At 47.6% G+C, this 23,739-nt stretch overlaps 1 protein-coding gene across 1 annotated transcript in view; it reads right to left on the reverse strand.

Annotated features, from left to right (window-relative positions):
• Positions 1-380: 380 nt before the first annotated feature.
• Positions 381-23,739, reverse strand: part of LOC147122837 (uncharacterized) — a 137,384-nt gene continuing 114,025 nt past the window's right edge. The window contains exon 2 of the mRNA XM_086003870.1: positions 381-1,486. Coding sequence (XP_085859996.1) covers positions 965-1,453 — 489 coding nt within the window. The 5' untranslated portion in view covers positions 1,454-1,486 and the 3' untranslated portion in view covers positions 381-964. The remainder of the gene's footprint in view (positions 1,487-23,739) is intronic.

Consider the following 23,739-nt stretch of genomic DNA (forward strand, 5'->3'; position numbering starts at 1 on the left):
TTGACCATTTCTGATATGCGGGGTAAAGGGTAGGTGTCCAGCTGGGTGTAAATATTAACAGTCTGGCTGTAGTCAATTACCATCCGTTTCTTTTCGCTATTTTTAACTATGACTACTTGGGCACGCCACGGACTGGTACTGCATTCAATAATGCCTTCCCACAGGAGTCTGTCCACTTCCGCCTTGATAAAGTGTCTGTCTTCCAGACTGTACCGTCTACTTTTGGTCGCTATGGGCCTACAGTTCGGAGCGAGATTAGCGAATAAAGAGGGCGGGCTGATTTTTAAGGTTGATAGGTCACAGACTGTGAGTGGCGGCTGGGACCCGCCATATGCTAGCGTGACACTTTCGTGGTGGCATTGGAAGTCCAGGCCCAAGATTACATTAACAGAGAGTTCTGGCATCACGAGGAGTTTAAAATCCTTGTAGTCCGTGCCTTTTACAGTCAGTGTTACCACACAGTAGCCCAAAATGTCCGAAGTGTGGGGCTTAGCAGCCATAGCAATTCTGCTCCGTGTAGGGGTTACCGTTAATGAGTGCCGCCGTACCAGGCTAGGGTGGATAAAACTCTCGGTACTCCCACAGTCAATTAAACATTTCGTTAAATTCCCGTTTACCTGTATTTCCATCATGGATTTTGTCAACGGGTGTGGCCTGGATTGATCCACCGTGATCGAAGCCACTGTTGGGCCCTGGGCGGCCGTTGAGTCGGGAAAAGATGGCGGATCCCAAGATGGCGGCCCGCACGGCACGCACGAGGCGGTGACGGAGTTGGAAATCGGATTCCCCCTGCAGACTTTGCTAAAATGCCCCTTTTTCTTACATTTGAAGCATGTAGCGTCCTTCGCTGGGCATCGTTGTCTGGGGTGCTTGGCCTGGCCGCAGAAGTAGCATTTCGGGCCTCGAGACATTGCCGCTGTAGTAGGACTCCTGGGTCAGAGTTTTTCTGGGCCACGTCCAGCGATCACGCAGTGGCCACTGCCTTTTTTAAGTCCAGGACCTCCTTCTCCAGCAGTCTCTGCCGGATATAATTCGATTTGAGGCCCGTGATGAAGGAATCGCGGACCAATTCGTCAGAGTACACGTTGGCCGTCACGGCCTTGCAGTTACAGTCCCGGACCAAGTCCTTTAGGCCCTGTAAGAAATCGTCCATTGATTCCTCAGGTCGCTGCCTGCGTGTAGGCAGCAGATGTCTGCCGTACACTTCGTTTACTGGCCTCTGGTATTGGGCCTTCAGGATAGTGATGGCCTCCGTGTAAGAGGTGGCGTCCCGGATGAACGAATAAATCCGATGACTAACGCGAGTCGTCAGTAGACTCAGTTTATCTACCTCGCTAGCGGATGAGGCCCTCGCGAAGAGTTCGAAGCATTTGAGCCAGTGTCCAAATTGATTTGATGCTTCAGCAGAATGTGGATCCAAGTCCAGACGCTCTGGTTTTAGGAGTCGATCCATCCTAGTATTCTTTAGTGATTAAAATTGATGTGCCTTCAATAACCACAAAACTAGAAGTTATTAACTTAAACAAGATGGCTTTTAATCACTAAGATCAGAGCTAACATCTCAACACACCGACTGGCTCACAGGAATGAGTCATACAGATCCTGGGATCTTTATGTAAGAGAAGTCAGGGGCGGAGCCAAGAGCCAAGACCTGGAACCTTCCAGGTTAGTCAGGTAAGAGGAAGTGAAACTATACACCGTGTGGGGGAGGGTAATATACATGAGTGCAAAACGAATACAGGCAAGACAAATAGATTTCATTACACACTTCCTTAGTGATTTTGATCGTGTTTAGCTCCTCCCCCCCTATAGCCCCCTGTTTGTCCAGTGTTGGGATATTATTAGTGTCCTCTACTGTAAAGACTGATACAAAATATTCATTCAGTGTTTTTGCCATCTCCATATTTCCCACCATTAATTTCCCGGTCTCATCCTCTAAGGGACCAACATTTACTTTAGCCACCCTTTTTCTTTTTATATAACTATAAAAACTCTTACTATCTGTTTTTATATTTTTTGCTAATTTACTTTCATAATCTATCTTCCCTTTCTTAATCAATCTTTTTGTTATTTTTTGCTGTCTTTTAAAGTTTTCCCAATCCTCTATCCTCCCACTAGATTTGGCTACCTTATATGCCCTTGTTTTTAGTTGAATACTATCCTTAATTTCTTTACTTAGCCACGGATGGCTGTCTTTTCTTTTACACCCTTTTCTTCTCAGTGGAATATATATTTTTTGGAAGTTGTAAAATAACTCCTTAAATGTACACCACTGATCATGTATCGTCTTACCCTTTAATCTATTTTCCCAATCCATTCTACTCAATTCCGCTCTCATACCTTCATAGTCTCCTTTATTCAAGCTTAGTACGCTTGTTTGAGATCCAACCTTCTCACCCCCTAATTGAATATGGAATTCAACCATGTTATGGTCACTCATTCCAAGGGGATCCTTTACTAGGACATTTTTAATTAATCCTGTCTCGTTACACAGGATCAGATCTAAGGTTGCTTGCCCCCTGGTCGGTTCAGTTACATACTGCTCAAGAAACCCATCCCTAATACACTCAATGAACTCATCCTCAAGGCAGCCCTGCCCAATTTGATTTGTCCAATTAATATGATAGTTAAAATCCCCCATAATTATAGATGTTCCCTTATTACAAGCCTCAACTATTTCCTGATTGATACTCCGTCCAACAGAGTTGCAACTGTTCGGAGGCCTATAGACTACGCCCACTAGTGTTTTTTTCCCCTTATTATTCCTTATCTCCACCCAAACTGTTTCATTATCCTGATCTTTTGACCCAATATCATTTCTCTGTATTACAGTGATTCCTTCCTTTATTAACATAGCCACCCCACCTCCCCTTCCTTCCTGCCTGTCCTTCTTGATCGTTAAATAACCTGGCATGTTTAATTCCCAGGCAATGAACCCCTACACTCACTTCTATTCGGCCGAAATCCAGCATCAACACATTTCCTCACTCACATCAGAAAGTACAACAACTGCTTTGCAATGACCTATTTTGGTGCAAACAGAGTGCGTGAATCAGGATTTTGCCCAACTTTTAAAGTTCATGGACAGGTGTACCATACAGTTGGCTCACTACTTCCTCTCCCAAACGAAAGACCTCAGTTTCTGCAAATCTACTTCTTGGGTGATGACGAAGAGCAAGCCAATCGCCGCAGGGAAGCTGCTGTTCTGCCCGCACAACAACACCAAATCAAGCAAACAACTTTGGTTGAGTTACAGCAGATGCTTAATGACCAAAACCCATATGTTAAGACTTTCAAAACAGCCATCGAAAAAACAACAAATGAAGACCTCAAAGTTGTCATCAAAGCTGACAAGACTCCTGCAGGTGAACATGAGCGACGCTTCAATGCTCCGACCACCAATGAGGTAGCCATTGTCATTGTGGGCCAAGAATTTGAACAACGAGACTTTGTCTTGCATATCAGAGGTGGTCCACTCAAAAGAATTTCTGAGCTTCACAGGTCATATGATCCTCTGCAATACCCATTTTTGTTTTGCCATGGGGAAGATGGATACGATGTCTATAACAAGATCCCACACGTTGACCCCGAAACTGGTGTGCCACCTACAGCCCAAAGGCAAAAGATGGTTTCTGCCATGGAATTCTATTCATACAGGCTGATGGAACGACAAACTGCTTCAAACCACCTGCTTCACTGTGGACGACTTCTCCACCAGTTCCTCACTGACATGTATGCGAAAATAGGAGGAGAGCGGCTTAATTGGTTCCGAAATAACCAAAATCATTTGAGAGTCACAGACTATATACACTTACGAGATGCTGTGGCCAATGATGGCAACACTGAGGACATTGGTCAACTGGTCATCCTACCATCCACCTTCATTGGAGGTCCTAGGTACATGCATGAGCACATGCAAGATGCCATGACCTATGTCAGAAACTATGGCAGACCTGACCTCTTCATCACCATGACTTGCAATCCCCAATGGCAGGAGTTCCCACCCAAAGCTGGTACTGAAAGGCATGAGCTCAAAGCACGGGTCTTCAACCTCAAAGTTAAAAAACTGCTCAAACTGCTGACTGTGGGCAAACTTTTTGGTGCACACAATTGCTACATGTACAGCATTGAGTGGCAGAAGAGAGGACTTCCTCATGTTCATCTGTTACTCTGGCTTCAGGCAAAGATTCACCCCAATCAAGTTGATTCCTTCATTTCTGCAGAGCTACCCGATAAGGACCAGGATCCAATCCTCTTTGATGTTGTTGTAAAACATATGATTCATGGTCCTTGTGGACGACACAACCCTTTTTCTCCCTGCATGAAAAACAATGCATGTACAAAAGGGTACCCAAAGCCACTCCGCGAAGAAACTCAGCATGGGGATGATGGCTATCCTTTGTACAGGAGAAGGGGCAAAGAGAGTGGAGGTTTCAGCACTGAGATAAGAATGTGAACTAAAAAATCTAGCCACTCGAGTCAACCTGGTCCGTCAACTCAGACAACACAGCAAAGACAGACATTTGAAGTTGACAACCGTTGGATTGTTCCTTACTGTCCACTCCTATCCAGGCTCTTCAAATGTCACATCAATGTGGAGTACTGCCACTCAGTTAAGTCTATCAAATATGTGTGCAAGTACCTCCATAAGGGCAGTGACCAAGCTGTATTTGATCTTCAAGCGGCTGGACAGCAGAATCAAAATGATGAGATCACCACACATCTGATGGGCCGTTACATCTGCAGCAATGAGGCAGCCTGGCGAACTTTTGGATTTGACATCCACAACCGTTACCCCACTGTCACTAAATTGGATGTTCACTTGGAAAATGGACAAAGGGTTTTATTCCGACCTGAAAATGCCAGCCAATGTGCCGAGCAACCTCCAAAGACAAAACTTACAGCATTCTTTCAGTTGTGCCAAACAAATGACTTTGCCAAGACACTTTTCTATCATCAGGTGCCCAAGTACTACACATGGCAGCCAAACAATACATGGTGGGCTCAGTGCCCTGGAGCAGGTCAGAAGGAAGTTCCTGGTCATACAGGGGTGTACTCATCAGATGCACTTGGCAGAGTCTACACGGTCCATCCAAACAACAGAGTGCTTTCACCTTCGTCTACTCCTCCATGAGGTTGCTGGCCCCACATCATTTAATGACCTCAAGACTGTCGATGGCCAGCTCTGTGAGTCTTTTCAAGAAGCTTGCCGCAGGAGAGGACTCATTGAGAGTGACAATCATTGGCATGCAACGATGACAGAAGCTGCTGTGTCTTACTCCGCCAATAGCCTACGAAAACTCTTTGTCATTATAATTGCCCACTGCAGACCTTCCAACCCAATGCAATTGTGGCAAGATCACAAAGACAGCCTCACAGAAGACATCTTACGCCAACTCACCAGAGCCAACCCCACAATAGCACTCAACTACACTGATGTGATGTACAATCAGGCATTGATCCTTTTGGAGGACCAGACCTTGGAATTGGCTGGCAAGTCTCTGACTCAGTTGAACCTTCCATCTCCCAATAGGAATGATTCTCCAGGTCTCAGCAGAGAGGTCCTCAGAAAAACCACCTACAATGTTGAAGAACTGACCTCCTTTGTCACAGTCACTGAGCCTAAATTGCTTCCAGAGCAGAAACAGACTTACAGGTTGGTTCTCGATATGGTGCAAAACAACACTGCTGGTATTATCTTCCTCGATGCCCCTGGTGGAACAGGAAAGACATTCCTGATCAATCTTTTGCTGGCCACGGTTCGCTCTAAGGGATTCATTGCACTGGCTGTTGCTTCATCAGGAATCGCTGCAACTCTTCTGCAAGGAGGTCGCACGGCCCACTCAACCTTTGCTCTCCCTCTGGATAAGAACATAAGAAATAGGAGCAGGAGTAGGCCAATTGGCCCCTCGAGCCTGCTCCGCCATTCAATAAGATCATGGCTGATCTGATCCTAACCGCCAATCCACTATCACAGAACCATCTCCTGAATCTAACAGAATTAGACACACGAAATAGGAGCAGGATCAGGCTACACGGCCCCTGGGCCTGCTCCGCTACCCACAGGGCCATGACCGATCCGAACCTAGACTCATGTCCAAATTCCTGCCCGCTCCCCGTAACCCTTAATTCCCTTTACTTCTAGGAAACTGTCTATTTCTGTTTTAAATTTATGTAATGATGTAGCTTCTACAGCTTTTTGGGGCAGCATGTTCCATGGACCTAGCACCCTCTGAGTGAAGTAGTTCCTCCTCATCTCAGTTTTGAAAGAGCAGCCCCTTATTCTAAGACTATGCCCCCTCGTTCTAGTTTCACCCATCATCGGGAACATCTTCCCCGCATCCACCCGATCCAACCCCTTCACAATCTTATATGTTTCAATAAGATCGCCTCTCATTCTTCTGAACTCCAATGAGTAGAGTCCCAATCTACTCAACCTCTCCTCATATGTCCACCCCCTCATCCCCGGGATTAACCGAGTGAACCTTCTTTGTACTGACTCGAGAGCAAGTATGTCTTTTCTTAAGTATGGACACCAAAACTGTATGCAGTATTCCAGGTGCGGTCTCACCAATACCTTGTACAACTGAAGCAATACCTCCCTATTTTTATATTCTATCCCCCTAGCAATGAAAGCCAACATTCCATTGGCCTTCTTAATCACTTGCTGCACCTGCATACTAACCTTTTGAGTTTCGTGCACCAGGACCCCCAGATCCCTTTGTACTTCAGTACTTTCCAGTTTCTTGCCATTAAGATAATAACTTGCTCTACGATTTTTCCTGCCAAAGTGCATAACCTCACACTTTCCAGTATTGTATTCCATCTGCCAAATCTCTGCCCACTTACTTAGCCTGTCTATGTCCCCTTGCAGGTTTTTTATGTCCTCCTCACTCACTACTTTCCCTCCCATATTAGTATCATCTGCAAACTTTGATATGTTACACTCGGTCCCCTCCTCCAAATCGTTAATATAGATTGTAAAGAGTTGGGGACCCAGCACTGACTCCTGCGGAACACCACTAGTTACTGATTGCCAGTCTGAGAATGAACCATTTATCCCAACTCTCTGCCTTCTGTTAGATAGCCAATCCTCTATCCATGCCAGAATATTACCCCCAATCCCGTGATTTTTTATCTTAAGCAATAATCTTTTGTGTGGCACCTTGTGAAATGCCTTTTGGAAGTCTAAATACACTACGTCCACTGGTTCCCCTTTATCCACCCTATATGTTACTTCTTCAAAGAACTCCAGCAAATTTGTCAAACATGACTTCCCCTTCATAAAACCATGCTGACTTTGTCCTATTAAATTATGATTATCCAAATGTCCTGTTACTGTCTCCTTAATAATGGACTCCAAAATTTTACCTACCACAGATGTTAGGCTAACCGGTCTATAGTTTCCAGCCTTCTGTCTACTGCCCTTTTTAAATAAGGGTGTTACATTAGCAGTTTTCCAGTCTGCCGGGACCTTTGCCGAGTCCAGGGAGTTTTGGAAAATTATTACCAATGCATCCACAATCCCTACCGCCACTTCCCTCAAGACCCTAGGATGTAAGCCATCAGGTCCAGGTGATTTATCCGCCTTGAGTTCCATTATTTCACCGAGTACCACTTCCTTAGTGATTTTGATCGTGTTTAGCTCCTCCCCCCCTTTAGCCCCCTGTTTGTCCAGTGTTGGGATATTCTTAGTGTCTTCTACTGTAAAGACTGATATAAAATATTCATTCAGTGTTTTTGCCATCTCCATATTTCCCACCATTAATTTCCCAGTCTGATCCTCTAAGGGACCAACATTTACTTTAGCCACCCTTTTTCTTTTTATATAACTATAAAAACTCTTACTATCTGTTCTTATATTTTTTGCTAATTTACTTTCATAATCTATCTTCCCTTTCTTAATCACTCTTTTTGTTATTTTTTGCTGTCTTTTAAAGTTTTCCCAATCCTCTATCCTCCCACTAGATTTGGCTACCTTATATGCCCTTGTTTTTAGTCGAATACTATCCTTAATTTCTTTACTTAGCCACGGATGGCTGTCTTTTCTTTTACACCCTTTTCTTCTCAGTGGAATATATATTTTTTGGAAGTTGTAAAATAACTCCTTAAATGTACACCACTGATCATGTATCGTCTTACCCTTTAATCTATTTTCCCAATCCACTCTACTCAATTCCGCTCTCATACCTTCATAGTCTCCTTTATTCAAGCTTAGCACGCTTGTTTGAGATCCAACCTTTTCACCCTCTAATTGAATATGGAATTCAACCATGTTATGGTCACTCATTCCAAGGGGATCCTTTACTAGGACATTTTTAATTAATCCTGTCTCGTTACACAGGACCAGATCCAAGGTTGCTTGCCCCCTGATCGGTTCAGTTACATACTGCTCAAGAAACCCATCCCTAATACACTCAATGAACTCATCCTCAAGGCAGCCCTGCCCAATTTGATTTGTCCAATTAATATGATAGTTAAAATCCCCCATAATTATAGATGTTCCCTTATTACAAGCCTCAGCTATTTCCTGATTGATACTCCGTCCAACAGAGTTGCCACTGTTCGGAGGCCTATAGACTACGCCCACTAATGTTTTTTTCCCCTTATTATTCCTTACCTCCACCCAAACTGTTTCATTATCCTGATCTTTTGACCCAATATCATTTCTCTGTATTACAGTGATTCCTTCCTTTATTAACATAGCCACCCCACCTCCCCTTCCTTCCTGCCTGTCCTTCTTGATCGTTAAATAACCTGGTATGTTTAATTCCCAGGCATTGTCACCCTGCAGCCATGTTTCTGTAATGGCCACAAGATCATACCCATATGTAGTTATTTGTGCCATTAACTCGTCTATTTTGTTACGAATGCTACGTGCATTCAGATAGAGAACTTTCAAAGATGTTTTGTGACACTTAGTTCCTGCTTTTGCCCTTTTTATTACTTTACCTTTTACTCCATACCTTCTGCCCCTTCCTGACACGCTCTGGTTTTTAATTTCCCCACTGCTACCTAAGTCTATGACCTTCTCTGTTGTCATTTTTATTATTTGCTCTCTAGGAACCTCCCCCCCACTAGTTAGTTTAAAGCCCTCTCTACAGCCCTCGTTATATGATCCGCTAGGACTCTAGTCCCAGCACTGGCCAAGTGAAGCCCGTCCCAACGGAACAGCTCCCTCCTGCCCCAGTACTGGTGCCAGTGTCCCAGGAAGCAAAACCCATTTCTCCCACACCAGTCTTTGAGCCACGCATTTAACTCTCTAATTTTATTTGTCCTAGCCAAATTCGCTCGTGGCTCAGGTACCCTTGTGGTTCTGCTTTTTAATTTGACCCCTAGCTGCTCAAACTCCCTCAGCAGAACCTCCTTCCTTGTCCTATCTATGTCGTTGGTACCAACATGGACCACGACAACTGGATCCTCCCCCTCCCACTCCAAGTTTCTCTCCAGTCCAGAGGAGATGTCCTTAACCCTGGCACCGGGCAGGCAACACAGCCTTCGGGACTCTCGCTCTCAGCTGCAAAGAACTCTATCTATTCCCCTAATGATACTATCCCCTACCACTACAACATTTCTTTTAACTCCCCCCACTTGAATGGCCCCCCGCTCCACGGTGCTGTGACCAGGTTGCTCATCCTCCCCGCAGTCCCTGCTCCCATCCTCACAGGGAGTAAGAGCCTCAAACCTGTTGGACAAGAGCAAGGGCTGCGGCTCCTCCAACACTACCTCCTGGATCCCTGTACCTGCCTCACTTCTAGTCACACCATCCTGACCCTGGCCACGGACTACATCTGAATTAATTAATCTAATTGGTGTGACTACCTCCTGATACACAGAGTCCAGGTAACTCTCCCCCTCCCTGATGTGTCTCAGTGTTTGAAGCTCGGACTCCAGCTCTTCAACACAGAGCCGGAGTTCCTCGAGCAGCCAACATTTACTGCAAATGTGATCACTGTGAGCATCAATGGTGTCCACCAGCTCCCACATATTGCAGCAGTAACACATCACCTGATCTCCCATTCTATGTAATTAATTAAATTTATTAATATTATTCTTAAATACCCTCTGCCCCGATTCTAGATGGTGAATATCACACCTTAGAAACTATAGACCAAAGAGATTTAAGCTTAAAAAGGGAGAAATACTCACCAACCAATCACTTACCCGCTTTCTGGTGACGTCACAGTTGGATTACTTTTTACCTCTCTCCTTCCCTCCGAGACTGGAGACTGGTAAACCTTACCTGGTCTCTGGGACTTTTATAGCCCCGCTCTGCCGCTCAGGATTCCCGCCGACGCTGTGAGGCCTTACCTGGTCTCTGGGACTTTTATAGCCCCGCTCTGCCGCTCAGGATTCCCGCCGATGCACTGAGGCCTTACCTGGTCTCTGGGACTTTTATAGCCCCGCTTTGCCGCTCAGGATTCCCGCCGACGCACTGAGGCCTTACCTGGATCTGACAAGACAAGAACAACCAGTGTGTAACATTAGCAAAGGAACTGGTGCTGCTGAGATGCTTCAAAAGTCTCGATTATGAGTGTACAATGGCCCACAAGAGGGCACTTGAAGCACTCAACAGAACTCTTCAAGATCTGAGAGGCAACGATATGCTGATGGGTGGCATCACCCTGTTGCTGGCAGGTGATTTCCGCCAAATCCTGCCAGTTGTACCCAGAGGAACAGCAGTGGATGAACTCCATGCATGTCTCAAGGAATCGCATCTGTGGCCACATGTGCAAACAGTCCATTTGAGGACAAATATGCGTGTTCATATGCATGGTGACGAGATGTCAGAATCCTTTGCGCGACTTTTACTACAATTGGGAGAAGGAAAGTTGCCCATTGACAGCAGTCGACAAATCACAATTCCTCCAGACTTTGGCAGTCAAGTAAAGACAGTTGATGACTTGATCCCAAACGTGTATCCAAACCTCCTCAATCACTTCAATGATCACAACTGGCTGTGTGAGCGGTCAATACTTGCACCCAGGAATGATACTGTCAAAGAAATAAACATGCTCCTTCTTCAAAAACTCCCTGGCCAAGAGTACATTTACAAAAGCATTGATACTGTTTGTGACAGTGCTGATGCGGTACATTACCCCATTGAGTTCCTCAACTCATTGGAGCCTTCAGGAATGCCTCCTCACAAACTGGTACTGAAGGAAGGCACCCCCATCATGCTCCTAAGAAACTTACCTCCACCAAAGTTCTGCAATGGATCCAGACTGGCAGTCATAAAGCTCATGCAACATTTCATTGAGGCTACCATCATCTCAGGCTGTGCCACAGGGGAGGATGTTCTCCTTCCTCGAATTCCTATGATACCAACTGACTTACACTTTCAATTCAGAAGGCAACAGTTCCCTCTGAAAATTTCTTTTGCTATGTCCATCATCAACAAGGCCCAGGGGCAGACTTTGAAGGTTGCTGGCATCCACTTACTCACGCCCTGCTTTTCACATGGCCAGTTGTACGTGGCATGTTCCAGAGTTGGTGCATCCAGGAATCTGTTCATTTTAACCCCGTCAGGAAAAACAGAAAATGTTGTTTATCCACAGGCTCTCAAATAAGAGTGCTCCCACCTTCATCTACTCCTCCATGAGGTTGTTGGCCGAACCTCATTTAATTACCTCAAAACTCTCACTGGCCATCTCTGTGCCTCCTTTGTAAAAGCTTGCAGCAACAGAGGACTCCTTCAGGATCACATTCGTTGGCATCCAACGATCACAGAAGCTGCTCTGTCTTACTCCCCCAAAAGGCTACGACATCTCTTTGTGGCGATCCTTCGCTCTAAGGGATTCATTCCACTGGCTGTTGCCTCATCAGGAATCATTGCAACTCTTCTCGAAGGAGGTCGCACTGCCCACTCAACCTTTCCTCTCCCTCTGGATCTGAATAGACAACAACATCCAGTGTGTAACATTACCACAGCAACTGCTGAGCTGCTTCCAAGGTCTAAAGTCATTGTGTGGGATGAGTGTACAAAGACCCATAAGAGGGCACTTGAAGAACTCAACAGCACTCTACAACATCTGAGAGGCTGCATACCTACTACAAGATAACAGATTTAACAGTGTAATGTGGAATGCATTTTTATTCATTATAAAATCACTCTGTACAATACCAAACTCATTGGGTTTGCAAACCTTTACCAGAACAAGTACTCACTCAGCCTTTGGTTGTAACTCCACCATTTTGTAAAATATTCTATTGTTCTACATTAATATTGCCATAAATGTTCACTGTTGATTTCTAAACTGACCTCTAAATGACAGAGATAACATCTTTTATTTCCGTATTCAACTCATACACTGAAACATTGTGAATAATGTTATATCACTCCAGGGTCTTCCCCTCCCCTTCCTCCGCCTTCCCCTTCCTCTCTCTTCCCCCCCAGTCGCTCTCTCTCTTCCCCCCCCGTCGCTCTCTCTCTTCCCCCCCGTCGCTCTCTCTCTTCCCCCCGGTCGCTCTCTCTCTTCCCCCCGGTCGCTCTCTCTCTTCCCCCCGGTCGCTCTCTCTCTTCCCCCCGGTCGCCCTCTCTCTTCCCCCCGGTCGCCCTCTCTCTTCCCCCCGGTCGCCCTCTCTCTTCCCCCCGGTCGCCCTCTCTCTTCCCCCCGGTCGCCCTCTCTCCTCCCCCCGGTCGCCCTCTCTCTTCCCCCCGGTCGCCCTCTCTCTTCCCCCCCCCCCCCCAGTCGCCCTCTCTCTTCCCCCCCCCCCCAGTCGCTCTCTCTCTTCCCCCCCCCAGTCGCTCTCTCTCTTCCCCCTCCCAGTCGCTCTCTCTCTTCCCCCCCCCAGTCGCTCTCTCTCTTCCCCCCCCAGTCGCTCTCTCTCTTCCCCCCCCCAGTCGCTCTCTCTCTTCCCCCCCCCAGTCGCTCTCTCTCTTCCCCCCCCCAGTCGCTCTCTCTCTTCCCCCCCCCCGGTCGCTCTCTCTCTTCCCCCCCCCCGGTCGCTCTCTCTCTTCCCCCCGGTCGCTCTCTCTCTTCCCCCCGGTCGCTCTCTCTCTTCCCCCCGGTCGCCCTCTCTCTTCCCCCCGGTCGCCCTCTCTCTTCCCCCCGGTCGCCCTCTCTCTTCCCCCCGGTCGCCCTCTCTCCTCCCCCCGGTCGCTCTCTCTCTTTCCCCCAGTCGCTCTCTCTCTTTCCCCCAGTCGCTCTCTCTCTTTCCCCCAGTCGCTCTCTCTTTCCCCCAGTCGCTCTCTCTCTTCCCCCCCCCAGTCGCTCTCTCTCTTCCCCCTCCCAGTCGCTCTCTCTCTTCCCCCCCCCAGTCGCTCTCTCTCTTCCCCCCCCAGTCGCTCTCTCTCTTCCCCCCCCCAGTCGCTCTCTCTCTTCCCCCCCCCAGTCGCTCTCTCTCTTCCCCCCCCAGTCGCTCTCTCTCTTCCCCCCCCAGTCGCTCTCTCTCTTCCCCCCCCAGTCGCTCTCTCTCTTCCCCCCCCCAGTCGCTCTCTCTCTTCCCCCCCCAGTCGCTCTCTCTCTTCCCCCAGTCGCTCTCTCTCTTCCCCCCAGTCGCTCTCTCTCTTCCCCCCAGTCGCTCTCTCTCTTCCCCCCAGTCGCTCTCTCTCTTCCCCCCAGTCGCTCTCTCTCTTCCCCCAGTCGCTCTCTCTCTTTCCCCCAGTCGCTCTCTCTCTTTCCCCCAGTCGCTCTCTCTCTTTCCCCCGTCGCTCTCTCTCTTTCCCCCAGTCGCTCTCTCTCTTTCCCCCAGTCGCTCTCTCTCTTTCCCCCAGTCGCTCTCTCTCTTTCCCCCAGTCGCTCTCTCTCTTTCCCCCAGTCGCTCTCTCTCTTTCCCCCAGTCGCTCTCTCTCTTTCCCCCAGTCGCTCTCTCTCTTTCCCCCAGTCGCTCTCTCTCTTTCCCCCAGTCGCTCTCTCTCTTCCCCCCAGTCGCTCTCTCTCTTTCCCCCAGTCGCTCTCTCTCTTCCCCCCAGTCGCTCTCTCTCTTCCCCCCAGTCGCTCTCTCTCTTCCCCCCCCATCGCTCTCTCTCTTCCCCCAGTCGCTCTCTCTCTTCCCCCAGTCGCTCTCTCTCTTCCCCCCAGTCGCTCTCTCTCTTCCCCCCAGTCGCTCTCTCTCTTCCCCCCAGTCGCTCTCTCTCTTCCCCCAGTCGCTCTCTCTCTTCCCCCCGGTCGCTCTCTCTCTTCCCCCCGGTCGCTCTCTCTCTTCCCCCCCGGTCGCTCTCTCTCTTCCCCCCGGTCGCTCTCTCTCTTCCCCCCGGTCGCTCTCTCTCTTCCCCCCGGTCGCTCTCTCTCTTCCCCCCGGTCGCTCTCTCTCTTCCCCCCGGTCGCTCTCTCTCTTCCCCCCGGTCGCTCTCTCTCTTCCCCCCGGTCGCTCTCTCTCTTCCCCCCGGTCACTCTCTCTCTTCCCCCCAGTCTCTCTCTCTCTCTCTTCCAACAACAACATGCCCTCGAAAAAGCCTCGGCACCGCCGGGCACTCCAGCTAGTATATATAAAATGCTACGTTGAATTTTTGTCTGTTCGGCTATACAATCGAAAGTTATACAGCGTACCTACACGTATGTTATATCCAAAGAAAGCTTATCGTTAGGGGACTCTCGTAGGCGTATTTACTTTTTCGTCAGACAAAAATTGTTTTGACAGTGTACAAAAAACTTTCAAAATTACTCAAAAATCCACTCATTAGCGGTTGACCAATCATACCTCTCATTAGCGTTGACTGACGTGCTGCTTGACCAATCCTACAGTTCACTCACCTCATCGTTCACCAATCGGTGCGTCACGGGCGGGACCTAATCCTCCAGTCTCCCTAAACTTCGCCGCCATTTTTTTCATCCCCACAGGGACACCACCAGCCAAACAGACCCCCACATTGCCACTCCGGGAGCTGCAGGTGAGTTTCCACACAGCGGGCGGGTCATCGGCAGCGGCCGACCGTCAACCGCGCCACCCGCGGGGGAGCTCAGCTCGGCTCCGTCTCGCCCCTACAGCCTGGCCGCGCCTCAAGCGCTAGGCCCCAGACACTCAACCGCCGCGCCAACTGCAGCTGCCAGCCGCAGCTGCCAGCCGTCAACCGCGCGATCCCCTATGGAGCTCAACCACAGGGTACAGACACCGGCACGGACACCACGCCACCCAAAATTGCCCTGGAAACGCCGGGCACCCCCTGCTAGTAATAAATAATCAAGGAACAAGACAGCTTGTTGTCAGAGTAACCAGGTTCAGATAGGGTGTCAGGGGGTTCTTGTGAGAGACAAGGTGCCCATTGCCAATGTGGGAGTTCAGATTTGATTTGAAAGGTTAGTAAATACCAGGGACAGCCTTTGAGGCTGAAGACAATGGTCAGGATTTTCCACTTCAGCTCTCCTGGCACATGCTTGGAGCGCATATCAAAAAATTCCATTCATCCAGCCTGGGATTTTCCAACCAAATGGTCAAAAAATTATTGGCTGGGAATGCAGAATTTCCCGATATGTTCTCTCAATGTGTGCCAAGACCACCAAAGTGGAAAATTCTAGACAGTGAGTTTCATAACTTAGTTCAACTCTGAAGCATATTACAGCTTGCCCAATCCTGGCCTTACCCCACAATGGGTTTCTGGCAGAGGTCACTGAATGGGAGTCCTGGCTGACTTTCCCCCCTCTGCGGCCCAGGGGTGCTGAGGGCAATTCGTTTCTCATTTTTATTAACAATATTTCTGAAAGACCAGAAGAAAAATGCACATCAGTTTTTCAGAACAATGTCACTCCACAGTACGTTCCCAGAACAATCATTGACTATCTAAGCACACTATTTTTGGAAGACTATAGCTTGCATAGGCCCTGACCCTCCCAACCTGGGCAGGCCTGAGCTTCTTATCATTCTCAGTCTGCATTTTGGTATATCAAAATGTTTTAAATATATACCCATATTGTTTTTCCAAACAGGTTTATGTTAAATAACTAGTTGTATAAATAAGAAGAAAATCTGGTGCCAATGAAATGTGGACTGTTTGTGGCTTCCTTAACAGCCAGTTTAATGCAATGCTCTTTCTCAGCAGCTGCTTTGTATCTTGTTAAATTTACACCACCATTGTGGGCAGTCCTGTGTTGATCTATAAATAATAACATAGTGTCCCTTTATTCACAGTTTCAAAACTATCAGCATTCTTTATGTGATAAATCAGTCTCCCTGACATGTAATGTACTGTAATTAAATCGGAAGAGTGCTTGTGGGCCATTTGAAGGTTGATGCTGTCTATCATTCCCTTACTTTACTCCCCAGTGTTCAGCCATCGGCACTTAACTGTGAATACTCAGGATGCACAATGCATTTGTTTAAAAAAAGTGGTGGTTTAGTTAAGTGCATTTTATTACAAAAAGAATTGTTAACCTGACGCATATGCTAAGTTAGAAACGGTTCCAAATGAATCCTCTTTTGGATACATTAATAATGTCTAATAAAACAGCCTCTGCACCTAATGCTCAACTTTCACCAGGTCCAAGGGTGTAAACATTAAATAAATCACAGTTGAAAAGTGCTCTCCTTGCTTTGCTTGAGTCGGCAGGCTCACCTAATGCCATCAAAATTATTTCAACCCCCCCACCCAGATTGAGGGGGACGCCACTAATAAATACATGGCCATGGAATATATATCAATAACTTGTCACACAATGATTGTAAAATCAGAGTCAATAAAAAATTTGATATCCGGCAGTGCCCACAGGTTATGCAAAGCTTCAGAAGCAAGCACCATGGCTGCGCAGAGCAGATATATTGGGTTACAACATGGCAGGTCTCCACAGCTTCTGTGCTGCTGTTATATTTTCTATTTTGGTGCAAATGAACCTGAATAAAGTCAGTTTAAAAAAAAATTCTGGGTCTAAAAAATTGAAGATTATTTTGAAAGTCTTAAAATCTTAAAACAAAGTTACCAAATTAATTTCTGTAAGCTAGTTGATGCTAATATTGTTGTTTACACAGGGTGATCTTTCCATGAAAAAGCTGAACTTTACTAAAAAAAAACAGTTGTAACTGAAGTTTAAATTTCCAAGCAAATAAAATGTGTGTAGTTTGTTGATTTAAAAGATTTTACATATTTCCAGTTCGATCATGAAAACAGCCCAGAAAAGTCTCAAGTTTGATTCCTGAATGGATCAGTAGAAGGTAAGTACATTACAAAGGAGGGAAGATTTTCCAGCCAAAACAACATGGAGAAGCAGCTTTAATTCAAATATATTTAGAAAGTTCTCCATTCTGCTCTTCTGTTTACTGCGAACAGGCCTCGAGGGGAAATCCATTGATCCATGCAGTCACATTTTTGCCATTTTGGGTAGCGGGTGAACTGCTGCAATTGGCCTCAGTGCCGCTGCTTAGGAAGGGGAAAAAAAATCAACCAGGGTTTCTACTCCTGATTCTTATTCGGTGATCTCTGCTGATAAGTGCATGTGCTTGGATGTCGGGTGAGAACAGAATCATGTTCATCTGTTATGGCCTCAACTGTTAAATAACCTGCTGATATACTGGAGGGAATTTTAACCTAAAAAATGGGTGGGTTGGGGTCGTGTGGGAAGTTAAAGTGTTAAAAATCTGAATCCCGACCAGAACCCGCCGCCATCCCACCCACTTCCGGTTTTAACAGAGGTGGGAGCGGGGTGCGGGCTGCCAACCCGCTCCCAGGAGGCAGGTCATCTATTTAAATATTATAATGAGGCTGGAAGCCTCTGCTTTAACCTTAATTTTGAATTTAACTTTAGCTGGTCGGTTTTGCAGGCCTCATGAAACCTGCCAGCTAATGCAAGGCGAGGACTGCTGGATCCAGGAGGTAAGTGTCTTTACCTTACCTCCTGAATCCTGCGATCTGCCTAACCCACCCCCCACAATCGGAGACCCCACATGAGGCCGATCCCCCAGCAAAACTCCGATCCCTCCAACCCGAGGCCTCCGATTCCGCCCCCCCCCCCCACCTCACCCCCAGCCTCTGATGTCTTCCCACGAGGGCTCTGATTTTCACCACCCCTCCCTCACCCCCGGCCTCTGATGTCCCCCCACGAGGGCTCTGATTTTCACCCCCGGCCTCTGATGTCCCCCCACGAGGGCTCCGATTTTCAACCCCCCCGGCCTTCGATCCCCCTCACGAGGCCTCTTCCCCGCCCGCCGCTCCCCCCCCCCGACACATGCTCCTCCAGCCACTGATCATTGCCGACACCCCCTTTGGTCCCCCGCCCCTGCTACTCTGGCCACTGATTCTCACCCAAACCCCCACACTCCTGCACCTCCAGCCCCAATCTTCACCCAACCCACCCCCAACCCCACCCCTTCGGCTCCCGCTTTTCACCCGACCAATCCCTGCCCCTACCAGTGGCCCCAGCCCCTGATTCTTCGCTGACCCCCCCTCTGCTCCTCTGGCTCCTGATCGTCACCCCACCCACCCCCGCCCCATGCTGGTCCTGATCCTTCTCAGATCCCCCACCCTGTGCTGGTACTGGCCCCCGATCCTTCTCCGACCCCACCCCGCTCTCCTGCCCCATCCCATGTTCCTCCAGCCAGCCCCCACGCGATCCCTCCCTCCCACCTCTCTGCGGCCTATTGCCACAGGCCTACCTCTCAAGAGCATGCCAGGAGCAACACCAGGCGTACCTAAAAATGAGGTGCCAACCTGGGGAAGCTGCAACACAGGACTACATGCATGCTAAAAAGCAGAAGCAACATGCTATAGACAAAGCTAAGCGATCCCACAATCAACGGATCAGATGAAAGCTCTGCAGTTCCGCCACATCCAGTCATGAATGGTGGTGGACCATTAAACAACTAACGGGAGGAGGAGGTTCCATGAATATGCCCATCCTCGATGATGGGGGAGCCCAGCACATGGGTGCAAAAGACAAGGCTGAAGAGTTTGCAACCAACTTCAGCCAGAAGTGCCGAGTGGATGATCCATTTCAGCCTGCTCCTGAGGTCCCCACCATCACAAAAGCCAGTCTTCAGCCAATTCGATTCACTCCATGTGATATCAAGAAACGGCTGAGCGCACTGGATACAGCAAAGGCTGTGGGCCCCGACAACATACTGGCTGTCGAGCTGAAGACTTGTGCTCCAGAACTAGCCATGCCTCTACCAAAGCTGTTCCAGTACAGCTATAACACTGGCATCTATCCAACAATGTGGAAAACTGCCCAGGTATGTCCTGTCCAATTACCGCCCCATCAGTCTTCTCTCAATCATCAGCAAAGTGATGGAAGGTGTTGTCGACAGTGCTATCAAACGGCACTTCCAATAACCTGCACACCGATACTCAGTTTGGGTTCCGCCAAGACCTCTCGGCTCCCGACCTCATTACAGCCTTGGTCCAAACATGGACAAAAGAGCTGAATTCCAGAGGTGAGTTGAGAGTGACTGCCCTTGACATCAAGGCAGCACTTGACCGAGTGTGGCGTCAAGGAGCCCTAGTAAAATTGAAGTCAATGGGAATCAGGGGGAAAACTTTCCACTGGCTGGAGTCATACCTAGCACAAAGGAAGATGGTGGTTGGAGGTCAATCATCACAGCCCCAGGACATTGCTGCAGGAGTTCCTCAGGGCAGTGTCCTAGGCCCAACCAGCTTCAGTTGCTTCATCAATGACCTTCCCACCATCATAAGGTCAGAAGTGGAGATATTCACTGATGATTGCACAGTGTTCAGTGCCATTCACAACTCCTCAGATACTGAAGCAGTCCATGCCCGCAAGCAACAAGACCTGAACAACATTCAGGCTTAGGCTGATAAGTGACAAGTAACATTCTCGCCACACAAGTGCCAGGCAATGACTATCTCCAACAAGCGAGAGTCTAACCACCGCCCCTTGACATTCAACAGCATTACCATTGCCAAATCCCCCACCATCAACATCCTGGGGGTCACCATTGACCAGAAACTTAACCAGCCACATAAAACTGTAACCACAAAAGCAGGTCAGTGGCTAGGTATTCTGTGGCGAGTGTCTCACCTCCTGACTCCCCAAAGCCTTTCCACCATCTACAAGGCACAAGTAAGGAGTGTGATGGAATACTCTCCACTTGCCTGGATGAGTGCAGCTCCAACAACACTCAAGAAGCTCGACACCATCCAGGACAAAGCAGCCTGCTTAATTGGCACCCCATTCACCTCTTGCAAGTATGGCGTGGACCCTTCCCCAGTCCGCAGCTCCTAGTTCATGGTTCATGGTTCTTGTCTCGTGCTCCTTCTCCTGTACTGCTTTCCCTTTCTCCTTCTCTGATACTGCCTCACTCACATCAGCTCCCCTGCTTTTTACCATTGCCACTATTCTTCCCAGCATGGCATCACTCCTATTGCATCCCCTTTTTTCCCTTTTCTAGTACTCTCCAAGCCCTATATCCTGTACTCCACCTCATCCATCTCTCCCATCTCTATCATCCAATCTAATGTATTTATGACCCCTGCCTGAACCTATTTCCCCGTCTACTTGATGCCCATCACTGCTTTATACTCCAGATTTTCCCTCTCCTACGAACCTCCTATCCGCCACTCACTGCCCACCTAGTTCCCTCTCTGGCTAACCACCATCCCACCTCACTCCCACGCCCCCTTTTATAGCTATCCCCATTCCTCTATATATCTGTTCATATATTGTCTCTATAACTGCCCTATCCCTCTCTGTGACTGCCTCTTACCGCCCCTCTGTGACAGCCGCCTGCACTGTCTGCCTCCATCCTCCTACTGTGGCTGCCCCCATCCTCTTCCATCCCTCTGCTGTGGCTGTTCCCTCTCAACCCTCATTCTCTGCCTGATCTCCAACCATACTCATATAATTTACACATGTAACATAAAGAAAACAACAAACCTTAGCCTCTGTTTTCTTCCCTTCAGCAGCTTGTCCATCTTCCTGGCCCCAGTCCCACAAATGCTGTCAGGGTTTAATTCCTATTTTTAATTTCAGGTACAGCGCCCAGTATGCCCCTCCAACCCCCTCTCCCATTAACATGATGACTGTTGCAGGCATCAATCTAAGCTTTGGGAATAGGGCACCATGGCAACAGGGCCAAGAAGTATGTGAAAACCGGAGGCGTTTTGTCTTTGTCGCAAAAGCAGCAATCTCTATCCTGTTCCTGTCCAACGTTTAAAGTGAGGCCAAGGGTTTTGTTCTGAATGTGACAATCTCATCAGCGTCTGCAGGGACTCAGATTGGAGAGTACAGGTGCACAGAGGAAATTTGGGGGGGAATGCGGAAGAACATCTGTGGGCGCAGCGAATGGTCCTAGGTCAGAGATTCAGAAGCTTGGAAGCGGTGAAAGCAGCTGTGAATCAAAGCCTTGGAGGGCGGGCACACGTACAGTTCGAGCATGACAATAGTTTCAGAAACTCCGTTTTCCGACACCGTAATGTTATATATGATTTTTCCACTCACCTACACTTATCTTAGGGACCTAGTTCCACATTTTCTCAGGTAGAGAATGCTTTTGTAGTGATGAGGATTCAGTAGGGAGCTGTCACATAACGTTAGGTACAGCCCCATTTTAGTCAATCAGTCAAGTATTGTTACATTTACAGCACTACCTACAGGTGTAATACCTTTGGAATCTTGAGATTACTCACCATTTTTAATGTATAATAAATGTTAATTGTATGATAACAAATGGGGCTTTTACCAGTGGCAAATAATGGGCGTGCAAGGGACGGGAAATTGGGTCATTATACAAATACCTGTTCAATTCGCAGTGCTTGTATTAGACCAGCCTCAAAGACTCTTGTGTAAGAATGTCCTGACCATAATCAGTGAAATGGGAATTCTAATTAAATTGCTCTTTCATGTGATTTCCTGGTCTTTACATTGGGAATGTGCTTTGTGCTGAGTCCACCCATATAAAATGGATGTTGAAGGCAAGTGACATTCTGTCTTTCAGGAAGTAATTAATTAAAAGTGAACAGCTGGATTTTTGACTGCTACAACCTAAATTCAGAAAATGGGAACTGCATTGAGTGCTCCTCTCTGAGTTTTCTGGAGTTAGAAGAAAATAAAGTATGAATGCAAGGCAGATTCTCTCACCCCTGAGCTGGGCTGCCACAGCTGCTCTTAACTATGGAACCATGTACACTGACCCATCTGTGTCTGAGGACAACAGCTTTTACAGGCTCCACTTCGCCAGGGCGGCAGTGACTGAGTTATACCATCTGCTGCTATCTGCCTTGCAGACAACATTGGCAACAGTTGCAACAGAATGTTATACCTTCAGTTCCTTCCAAATGATTTCAAGGAACATTTGCAAAGTCAGTGAATCTACAGCACACAGATGCATCAAGTAGGTCATGGATGCATTGTTCACAAGGCAAACAATTTTATCAGATTGGCTCCCATAGAAAAACAGAAGCAAAATGAAAGACAGAAGAAAAATACTGCAGATGCTGGAAATCTGAAAACTTCTCTCTGACGAGATTTCTGTTTGTCTCTTTTACCTTGTTTAGCAAAATGAAAGGGCACTTTGCAGGATTCCCCAAAGTCAAGGGTATTATTGATGTCACTCATGTCCCTATACAGAATGTCATAGTGTTCATGAGCCACAAAGGGTTCTACTCCAAAAATGGCAACAAAGGATCTGGCAGCTCAATGCTCACTTCACAGGCAGCAGTCATGATTCCTTTATTTTAAGGCAAACTTCTGTACCTAGATTATTTGAAAGAGAAGACAGACTGCTGACTCATGACACCCTTGTGATAACCATGAACACCAGGTGAATACTGATACGAGTTCCAATCAGTTACAAGGACAATTATTATAGCATACTACAGACATCTTGAAATAGTGGTTCAAACGCTTAGACAGATAAGGGGACTTATTGCAGTACAGTTCACCATGTCACCAAAATCAGAATTGTCTACTGATTTCTCTATAACTTTATTGTTCAAAGAGGCTAAACGATGGAGGTTGTGGAGTAGGAGGCTCACTGGCAGCCAAAGGTGGAGTAATACACTGCAATTCCGTTCCAACTGTTGCCAATGTTGCCTGCAAAGTAGATTTCAGCAGATGATATCACTGCTAAAACAGTCAGGAATAGTATTAGACTAGGTTCGGATGGGTGAGATCATCACCTTGTTGTCTGAGTTTCCCAATTCACTAATAGTTGTGTACACGTGCAGACTATGTGATGGCTCAATAACCATCACCAACACTGTCTTCCACACTACCATAGCTACTATGGACATCCATCTTTTGATTTGCTGCTATGTTATTTTACACCATCAAAAGGAAACTCACAACAAAGTGAAAATAAAGTGCAACCAATTTATTCCCATAAAAGCAACTGCCTAGTGTGTTTTACCTGGTGCTTCCCCTTGGTGATAGTGTACAATGTGTTTTCTACAACCTGTCCTCATGCTTACCCAGTGAGAGGCATAAGTGAAGTGGCCGGCTGCTGTTTATGAATGGGAGCCTGCTGGGATTGAGGTAGCCCTGTCGCTCCTTGTGCTTGGTAATGAGGTGGCTCTGCAACCAGGTCTACCACAGCCAGTACTGCGGTGGCATATTTTCACATGGAGTGAGCAGGGGAGCTGGATGGCTTAGTTGTGGCGATATTTTGAGACAGCAGCCACATGTGTGCCTACTTCAGCTATGCGCTGCTACTGGCTGCTCCTTCACCATTCCCACCAATCTGTGTGGGAGCAGACCTTTAGACAACAATGAAGATTGTGAATCCACAATAAAGACTCTCCATCAGATCCCCCAGTAAGTTGGCCCAGAGAATCTACTATACATAAGAACCCATGCTGGCATTTATGAGAGATACCCTACTGTGCTAATATTACCTGGACTGGGAGCTCTGCTGCTG

This window comes from Somniosus microcephalus, chromosome 2 (assembly GCF_052327205.1).
Source record: "Somniosus microcephalus isolate GS21.2 chromosome 2, FLI_Smic_1.0, whole genome shotgun sequence".
NCBI classification, from domain to species: Eukaryota; Metazoa; Chordata; class Chondrichthyes; order Squaliformes; family Somniosidae; genus Somniosus; species Somniosus microcephalus.